The following is a 9,421-nucleotide window of genomic DNA, read 5'->3' as shown; positions in this document are numbered from 1 at the left end:
CTGTCATTTTTGGTAATAGTTAAGTTTTCTCTTAAATGCCATCAATAAAACAAACAGGTTAGAACGCACTGTCTTTGACTTAACCACCTTCACGTATATGCTGCCAAAAACTTTCTTTGTTAAATTTGGTGAAGAAGGCAAGAAAACCAACATAAGTAGCTAGAAAAGTTGTCAATACACCCAAATAAGGAGTGATTTGAATAATAAGAGCAATATATTACTGGTTAGCTCCATGTGATGGAGCAGTTCAGAGATCCTTTGCATTTATCTCCAAGTTGCCAAGAACTAAGAATTTGGATATTTCTTTCCCTAGTTCTGAAAAAAAAAATAGATTATAAATATATGTAAATGAAGGCCAAAATACTTTTAAAAAAAAGCCCATAAGTATCCAATATTGACTTAGTATGATCAGGATATAGTAGCAAGCAAGCATGCATGCATCTTGCTTCTGCATTTGTTGCAGTGTTGCTTATTTCCAGTTAATCAAGTTCTTAAAGCTTTTAATATCTGTTTGAATAACTTGTTTATAACAGATATATGATTAAGGATTGATTTCTGGCAATCATATTTGTGTAGTGATTGATATCTGAGTTGTTTATGTTTTTCCTATGTTTTTGGATTTACCTTGTTGATTTCTTACTGGAAAGGAAATGGGAGGAAAAAGCAAAACCCTGCTGAATCTTTAATGGAAAACCACATGAAATATTTTGATCCTCAAATGAAAATTACATGGCAGGTAACAGATGTTCACAATCTCCAATAAAACCTATACAAATCAAATCGTATGATTCAAAAGAAAAACCATGTGAATCTGTCCACTAGGGGTAACAAGCTTACTGACCGGCTGATGGATTAGTCAGCAATTCAAGCGATTTCTTTAAGTAATCTATTGCAACTGACACATCATCAAATGCTAAGGCTCCAACCGCAAACCGTGCAGCCTTGTGTGCCTCAGCAATTTTCTCCGGTGGTGGCTGGTAATTGATGTCATATTGGTGTTCTTGAGACATAGTTGGTGCAGGTTCTGAGACTGTCTCATTTCTGCTAGTTGAAGAGTATTGGGATGTTGATGAATAGCTTGTTGTTGGAGGAGCAGACTGGGGAGTGTAAGAAATCTCAGCACCTTGATAGTAAGAAGGATAGTGAGATGGGGCAGAGGGTAAACTACTCTCAGAGAAACTTGGATAAGACTGAAAATTAGGATATAAATATGGGGGAATGTCAACGGATGGGAAATTATGTGGCAAATGTTGTTGCGGTTCTTGTGAATAGGGTTGATGGTGGTATGCATGGGGATATGTAGGATCTTCGGACTTGCTTGTGGGAGGTGGTGAAGGGAAGCGTCTTTGGGGATCTTGTGGAAAGGATTGTCCATGAGAAGGGTAACTGCGAGGAGGAAATGAAGGATGTGATGCTAAAATATCGAAAGAATGCTGCCGGTCAATCTTATCATGGAACTGAGTTGACGGTGGAATATTAGCTTGGTGCTGGTTATTTATTTCATCATGGAACTGTGGTGACGGATCAGAATCTTGCCTGGGACTGGTAACTGGAAGTTCACCAGGTCCATGATCCTGCAAGGATAAACATAGATGAAGGTTATCCAGAATTTTAGTTATGCATCAACACCATTCTGTTTATTTAATCAAGGCCATTGCCATTGTCCCTATATTGCTAATGACTAAAGCACTGTTCTGATAAGAAACATACATATGAACCGCTATGTGTACTTGATAGAACAGACAAATCTTCATCACCATTAGGAGGGCCACAGGTGGGCTTTCTTCCTTCTTTCAAAGCTTTCCTAATATCAGCAGCTTTCCAGGCGGCATACTTCTGTTTCTGCTCAAGCTGTATAATAAAACCATAAGAAGTTCAAAGCAAAACTAACTGAGTAATGCATCAAAAAAGGAAGAAATCAACATTATTAGCGCAAAATTTTAATGCGACTCTATAACAACTAGAAACTCACATCAGGCTGAAGAGGACCAAACTGGCTAATAATCTCAAAGAAAATGCTCGCAGCATAAAATGTCTTTGCTGTATTCCTGTACCAAGCACCCAAAAGTTAAATCTTAAGTCATTTATAGAAATATCAAAGTACTAAGGTAAGTAAAAGGTTGTAATCATGTAATGTAGCAATTAACAGAACTTTCTCATAATTTAGAGGGTAACACAATACACACTAACTAAAACTACAAACATGCCATTCAGGTTATCAAATGAACTGCTTTTGCATCTTCCAGACAAAATACAATTTAGTGCAACATGGATATATGAGAAAGAAGATTTGCTTACAAGTCTGCTCGTCCAGCACGATCTTGTTTGTCCGCCTTTGCAAAGACATTCAAGGCAAATCCCTCTAGATACAAGTTATCCTCAGATCCCAACGTCAATGACTTCTTATCCTGCAAAGTACCAATACCCTTAGACACTGATGAGAGTTGATTCATAGTTTATCTATAAGCTCCATATATATCATACAACAAACAATGCCATGGCAATGATCAATAAATAACTATATGATTCTAGTTAATGAGGATTGTTTAACTAGTAATCTGGAGCTTCAGTACTAGAGCAAATACACAAAATAACAGCAACTCTCAGTATCCAAGTTAGACCCAGTAGAGAAATACCAAGGTGTTAAATTTAAATATTTTCTTGTAAAATCACATCAATCAATCAATAACAATATCTAATTCAACATATCCATTAAATTTTCTAGGAAAGTAAAGTAGACCCAACTCATTAAACAGCTCAAATAACACAACTCATAATTCAAAATCAGCTAATCATTAAAGAGAGAGAGAGAGAGAGAGAGAAGAACAGACCTTTTCAAGCTGTTTCATGAGAGAAACAAGAAGAGCAATGGTAGTTTTGGTTCTCTCACTGACGGGTATCTTCAATCCTTTTTCCATTGCATACAACCGACCTTTACAAAAGAAAAAAGAAAATTTCTAATTAGCATCTACAAAAAAGATTAAAAAGAGAAAAAAAAAAAGAAGAAGGTTTAAGATGTAATTTTTATTTACAGTAATAAGCGACAAGAGGCTCTTGTTTTTGAAGCTCATCGGCTCGTTGAAGGTACGGTAAGAGCAGTTTTGCTGGCTCATTCTCGTTTGCCATTGCCTTTGAGAAGGAGAAATGGTTTTCAATGTGGAGAAGTTTAAGAGGAAATGACGTCGTTTATAATGTTACAACTCTTCTTAGCTAAGTTTTTGAAGATTAGATGACAACTGTGGAAGTTGTTGGAAGAATTGCTAGTTTAGCCTCTTTAGATTGAGGACTTTAACAAAACACCCAATAACTTTTCTTTTTTCCATAATTTGCAAACAATAATAGTGCAATTGTTATTGTTGTTGAAGTTTTAATGGAAAATAGGCAAAATTATGTTCCACGAATATTAAGGGTTAATTGCATTACACATCTCTACATTTGAAAATGTTACAATCAAATCCTTAAGAGTATTAGTATTATATTAATCAACTCCCTCCGTCGACCTAGTCTTCAGTTTTGACATGAGGTGGAGCATTTAAAACCTATGAATCAAATTGTAAATATATGTGTACATAATATATAGATAGTTTGAATTTATTTTTATCAATTCAATATTGAGAAAGGAAATGAGAGATGAGAAAGCATGAACCTCTATCATCTAAGTGTCAAAGAAGAACTCTAACCATTGTTCTAAAAGTCTTAGTATAGACCACTTGAATATGATGTATTAAGCACGAGAGTTATTTCTTTTCCCTTTTAATATGTCAAAACCAAGTAGTTCATAAGATATATATACACCTATTTGCAACTCAATCTACATAATTTAAATATGTTCCACACTATATTTAAGTTGACATTTAATGTCAATGACAAAGTTGATAGAACAATATCGATAATTTAAAAACTCAATTAGCAACTCTACTATCAATATTTGAGAATAAAATAATAATAATAATAATAATAACTCTAATATCAATACATAACCGCTCCAATAGAGAATATGAGTTTTAATGTACAGCATGTTGATCCTGAATTAGAATAAAAACAGGTTCAAGTTGAATGATTTGAGTGAGTGCTTGAAAGGTTTTCAATGCCAAAACTGATTTATAGGGAAGAAACTTGTACCTTGTTGCCATTTCACCTCTTTCATATTAGAAAATATAATAACAGATCTGACTAATGCAAAGGTAACAACATGAATCAAAAACCACCTTCCAAATGCTAAATATCACAAATATTACACAGCTAATAACATTATACTCTCCAGTCACTGACTATATCCCTCTACTACAACGACAGCTCTTCGATTCAGGCCAATTCACTAATAATATCCGGTAATAACACTAAAAACAAGACAAGGGTGTAAAATCTATCAATTTATTCTTAGGGTGATGCTGGAACTGGATCAGTTCCCGATACATGGGAGGCAGCGTCCTCTTTTGATATCGCTACGAAATTGGCAGGAGCTGCGAGTTTCATGCTGTCCCTCTTCCCATCTTTAGTTGCAGACCTGCTTCCATTTTGAGTAGCATTTAGAGACAACCGTCTGCTAGGGGTTCCATTGGTTCCTCCATTTGCTCGAGGACCCACCACCTTCTTTGGACCAGATGGTCGAGCAGGGCTTGGCTTTGAACCGAAGATGGCTTCTTGTTCCGTGTTTTGCTGCTCACCGTACTTCTTCTGATCCTGCAAGTCCACAAGTTAAACCATATTTAGCAGGAGTAAAAGGAAAAAAAGAAAAAGGACACTGTCTACAGGCAAAGCAAGAGACATTTAGCTGAAATCTCTTTTTTGAGTTTACCTTCTTCCTATTTAGATCTAGGTCATGCTTTAAGTTATATAGTTAGAACTAAAATGAATCAAAACCTTACCCTAAGCCTTCGCTTTTCTTCTTCTCTTTCTTGCCTGAGCATGGCATATTCATCTAGCATAGCAAGGAGGGGAACACCGTCATACGAAAACGATATGCCGCGATCTTCTTCCCAAGCCCGAGTTTTGGCAACCAAAGTGTCAACCATACCTACCAAAGGCCGATAAAACCGATTAGAGAGGAAAATAAGAACTCAGGCCATACATGCATGATATGCAGATCTAATGTGGTAGCATTATAGCAATTCTCCCCTATCTCATAAATGTTAAGGCAAACATACCATCAATGGATGGAAACTAGGAATTATAGACTTCAGGGAAAATTTCATCTCTTAATATTGGAATCCCATGCAATTGCTGTATTTTGAACGCCTAAATTCACATTAATTTTATCCTCAATAGAACCTTCATCTTTGAGATTCTTTTTTTTTATTTGATTACCACATTCTAGATTGGTAAAAAGAAAAATGTAGGGAATACTTTCTATTGAACCTAATCAAAAATAGATTAGAAGAAACTTTAAGACCAGAAAATGAACTGCTAACGATGGTTCAAGGTGAAATGCACATGCAGATGCAAACAATATCTACCAATGGCATATGAATCATCATCCTGTAAATATGATTCTAGATGGCCCTACCTGGAATTTTGTTGACCAGAATGCGAGCTTTCTCGGCACGCTTGAGATTTAAGTGTGCGCCCCTGCTTGAATTGTACCTGTTCTCGTCCTGTCTCAGCAAGAAAATATCAGTAGAAACGTAACACTCAATGTCATTAGAGGTAGTAAGATATGAGCAATATTAGGAATGCTGACGAGCATGCAGTCACTAATATTTTAAGAGTCCAAAACATTTATCAGGGGACATTGGAATAAGACGAGGGATTCAAGGATCAGCATTAAGGCTCAGGCCACAGCACTCAGGCCAAGATTCTTAAAGGTATCATGTTAGTATAACAGGTTGGACAACAATATTATGGCCAGATTATTCTTTTCTATTTCCTAATCTTAAACCCAAATCGATAAATCCACCAACAAGGGAGATAGGGGTGGGAAAGAGAAGCCAGAGAGAGAAATGTTGAGGAGAGATTAAAAATACCCGATTGTAGTCTTCAAGCCAACTTTCTTCTTCACAAGCTGACATCCATTTTTCAACCCTATCCAATATTTCTTTTCTACTAAGGACTTCTTCTTTTGCTTTAGCTATCTGATTATCCATGTCAGCTAGTAACTCAGTAGGCTCAACATTCCCAGAATCAATCAGAGCCATAATTTTCTCCCTAGCGGCCTCTGGATCTATCTCTATATGAGCACGGGCAAATATCTCCTCAAGCTCCACTTGTTTTTTGAAGGCAATTTCCTTCATCCTGCTTGCTTTTAGCTGATCAAGCCTTTCAACTTCAACCTCCGCCTTCAGTACAAAAGGAAATGAGAATAAGTAAGCAACTGTTCTCTATCAAACTTGGACACCAATTGAGAAACTTGATTTACCTGCTCAATCAGATCCAGAGCAAGAGCACCAGGAACAGTCACTCCATCAACTGATGCAGAGGTGTGGCAGGTGACATGGTCAAATAATATTCTTTCTTCTTCAGGAGTGTCCATCAAATTCCAAAGATCAATTAGCTGAGTTGCTAACTCTTGAAGCTGTCAAAAGGGGAAAAACGTTAACCTTGTAATTTCATTTATTGGAACAAAAGCATGAAGTGAAGAAGAATATATTAACTCATATATCCATGTCCAATATAAAGATGATTCCATAACGCCTTATATCAATGTGCAATGGTTCAAGTAGCAAAGCATCAAGAAGAAAAATGGATAGTACATTTTTGAACAGGGAAAAAAAAGGGGAATGAAAAGAACTGCTACATACAACAAAGATACCTTATGAAGCCTCTGTTTCTTATCTTCGTTTAGAACTGAGACTGTCTCGGCCAACCTCAATAGCGTGTCATTGCTGATGCTTTTGGACTGCACACCGGTAGTGTCATCTAAGCTCGGATGAACTTCAGTTACAGTACTAAAGAAGTCCATTCCAAGGACAGCACAGAGATCATGCACAGTGCTGACAAATTCAAGGACTTTATGCAGTCGATCACTCTGCAATGCAAATAAGTTAGTGAGTGATCCATGTAAAGACTAGAAACCAGGATATCCAGGGAAATAGATGTACCTTCTCCTTTTGAAGTTCTTGAAGCTTTACTTGATATTCATTCAACTTCTTCAGGGACAAGTCAGACTCATCCACTGCTGGAGCACCTGTCTGCTCACTGGCATTCCCAGCAATTTCCCCACATATCTTCTGAATCTGAGACTGTACATCAGAAAACTCCTTAACTCTCTCCTCTTTCTGTTTCAACAGCTGTTCGAGTGCTGGTGCAATAGCAGCAAGTTGTTCATTGATTGTTCCCAATGTCGTCTCAGGCTGTAATCAAACCCAAAGCACTAATGAGAATGCAGCAAACAGTATTTTATGCGAAACTTGTAAACAGCATTAATTTGCATATAAAGGAGTAACGACATCCTATTATCTATAGAAACTTTGAATATAGGGTGAAATAAATGAGCACTCACAATGCTAATGAAACTTTTGTCCCCAAGAGCTGATACAAGAGTAGAAAGCTCAAGCTTAGCATCTGACAAGGCCTGAAGAAGTTGCGCTCTTGATTTTGCAGCCTGTTCAACCTTCCTCTTGTATACATCCAAGCATTCTTGTTCTATCTGAAGAAGCATCTTGTCTCTCTCTTCGTCACTTTCACCAACTTCATCCCAAATTTCCTACAATCAATTTGCAGAACATTTTAACAGTTATATTCTACAGACGAGTACTAGAAACAAAGATTTGAAGGGAGGGAACCAACTTAAAAGCCACATTACCTGCAATTTCTGCAGTAAAGAACCGCAAGTGATTTCTCCTACAAGAGGATTTTCTGCCTCCGTTACTGCCATTGACCCTACCACGTCAAACTAGCCTGCACCAGGGGAACCATTTAATAGACATTTAACACAATTTTCCTTTGAATCTGGAGGCACACGTGAAAATAACAAACCAGGACTAAAGAACAATATGTACATCTCACTGACCAGCTAGAAACAGTACTGTACAAAATTAAATGACATGAATACCTAATAGAAAAAATCGAAAGAATGGCAAACCATTAAGTTAGGAGAAGCTTCAAGAATTACAGTAGTAACTAAAGAATATCATGGCAATAAAAGATTTAAATCTACAATGTATAAAGACATCAATTGCTAAGGCATTGACATATTGCATTGGTATAAAAGAACCTCAAAGGAGTATACAACGTATGGTGCAACTATGGCATCTAGCAAACAGACTAGATAATGCCTCTTATTTATTGTTTTTTAGGAACTGCAACAAGCTGACTAATAGGAAGTATTTTTCAATTCAGGTAACACTAAAGAAGTTAAAAGAAAAGACTTAATCAGTGACATAAATTGCACAAAGGTGCAACCATTGTAGCAAATTTGGCTTCTCAGAAAATTTGGCTTCTCAAACACTGAAAAATTTACAAAAGTGGAGAAATAAATCTTTAATAACTTGTAGCAAAATCATCAACAACTCAGCATTAGAAAAAGTGTTGAACTCCTTCATCCCCACATTCCTCGATCAACAATCAAAGAAATCCTTACTTTGATTCACTAAAACCAAACAATCAGCTTAAACAATAAAAACCCAACCTCACAAATTCACTCATTTCTCATTATTCACCTAACAAAATCCAAGCTCCAAAACTTAAAATTTTCCAAATAAAACAACACACATTTAGGAATAACAAGTGCAAGAACAACTCCAAAAACACTCTAGATCTCCCTTAATGCTACCAACAAAAAGCATACTTTGTTTAACATCAAGATCAGAACAGCTGAAAATGCAGCAAAGGCAACAAAGAAGCCGAAAGAAGAAAAATTAAGGCATACCCAGATCTTCCTTTCAGCAAAGATTTCTGGGTGTTTTTTTTTTTTCTCCTTCAGATCTAAAGCTTTGATATTTGCAGAGAGCAAGTTTGTGAGAGTGAGAGAAGCTTAGAATTAGATACAGAGGGGAGGAGTGGAAAATGCAGAGTGTGGGACCCACTAATATATCCAATGTCCAGACAAATTCTTTTGATGGATAAGTACCCGTGTTTTCTGGATTATTTACGATGATGGCACTACATCAATGTCTATCGTAATGAATTTACTTGTTTGCCCCCCTATTGAGGATTTTGTTTTTTAATAAGAAGAGATAACGAGGAGTGTTAATGAAGTGAAATTATTTTACTTCGAATTTCAGGTTATTAAAAATATGTGTTAATGATAATAAAAAGTTTATTAAAGTATTATTAAATAATTAAAAATAAATTAGAAATGATATACTAAGAAACATCCATAAAATAAATTGTCGTAAATAAAATCCTGGTTATACATTACAAGTAAGCTCCAGCTAGAATTAAGTTGATTTCAAGGTTTAATAAAGAAATGGGTGGGCATTGAAAGGGGACAAAGAAGGGTGATAGTTGCATAGGTGGCATCACGAATCCAACACTGACAGTT

General features: G+C 36.3%; 2 protein-coding genes across 4 annotated transcripts; both read right to left on the bottom strand.

Annotated features, from left to right (window-relative positions):
- Window positions 1–681: 681 nt before the first annotated feature.
- LOC107920911 (protein HOMOLOG OF MAMMALIAN LYST-INTERACTING PROTEIN 5) lies at window positions 682–3,192 on the bottom strand. Its single transcript, XM_016850743.2, has 6 exons — window positions 3,033–3,192; window positions 2,832–2,932; window positions 2,299–2,408; window positions 1,973–2,048; window positions 1,711–1,851; window positions 682–1,574 (listed from the first exon to the last, which is right to left on the bottom strand). The coding sequence occupies exons 1-6, from the start codon at window positions 3,124–3,126 to the stop codon at window positions 834–836; spliced, it is 1,263 nt and encodes a 420-aa protein (XP_016706232.1). The 5' UTR covers window positions 3,127–3,192; the 3' UTR covers window positions 682–833.
- A 1,001-nt stretch (window positions 3,193–4,193) lies between these two features.
- Window positions 4,194–8,962, bottom strand: LOC107922245 (65-kDa microtubule-associated protein 1). Of its 3 annotated transcripts, XM_016852173.2 has the most exons (11): window positions 8,807–8,962; window positions 7,742–7,836; window positions 7,439–7,642; window positions 7,202–7,289; window positions 7,038–7,123; window positions 6,749–6,964; window positions 6,356–6,511; window positions 5,964–6,275; window positions 5,507–5,594; window positions 4,869–5,017; window positions 4,194–4,683 (listed from the first exon to the last, which is right to left on the bottom strand). In XM_016852173.2, exons 2-11 carry the CDS (start codon window positions 7,811–7,813, stop codon window positions 4,381–4,383), a joined length of 1,674 nt encoding a protein of 557 aa, XP_016707662.1. In that variant the 5' UTR covers window positions 7,814–7,836; window positions 8,807–8,962; the 3' UTR covers window positions 4,194–4,380. The 3 variants fall into 3 exon arrangements, with proteins under 3 accessions (XP_016707662.1, XP_016707661.1, XP_040942959.1); XM_016852172.2 differs by having other exon boundaries at window positions 7,038–7,289; XM_041087025.1 differs by having other exon boundaries at window positions 7,038–7,289; window positions 8,726–8,933.
- Window positions 8,963–9,421: the final 459 nt, after the last annotated feature.

Source organism: Gossypium hirsutum, chromosome D01, assembly GCF_007990345.1.
Source record: "Gossypium hirsutum isolate 1008001.06 chromosome D01, Gossypium_hirsutum_v2.1, whole genome shotgun sequence".
Taxonomy (NCBI): domain Eukaryota; kingdom Viridiplantae; phylum Streptophyta; class Magnoliopsida; order Malvales; family Malvaceae; genus Gossypium; species Gossypium hirsutum.
The sequence above is the reverse complement of the archived record's forward strand: the minus strand, read 5'-3'. Positions and strand labels throughout refer to the sequence as shown.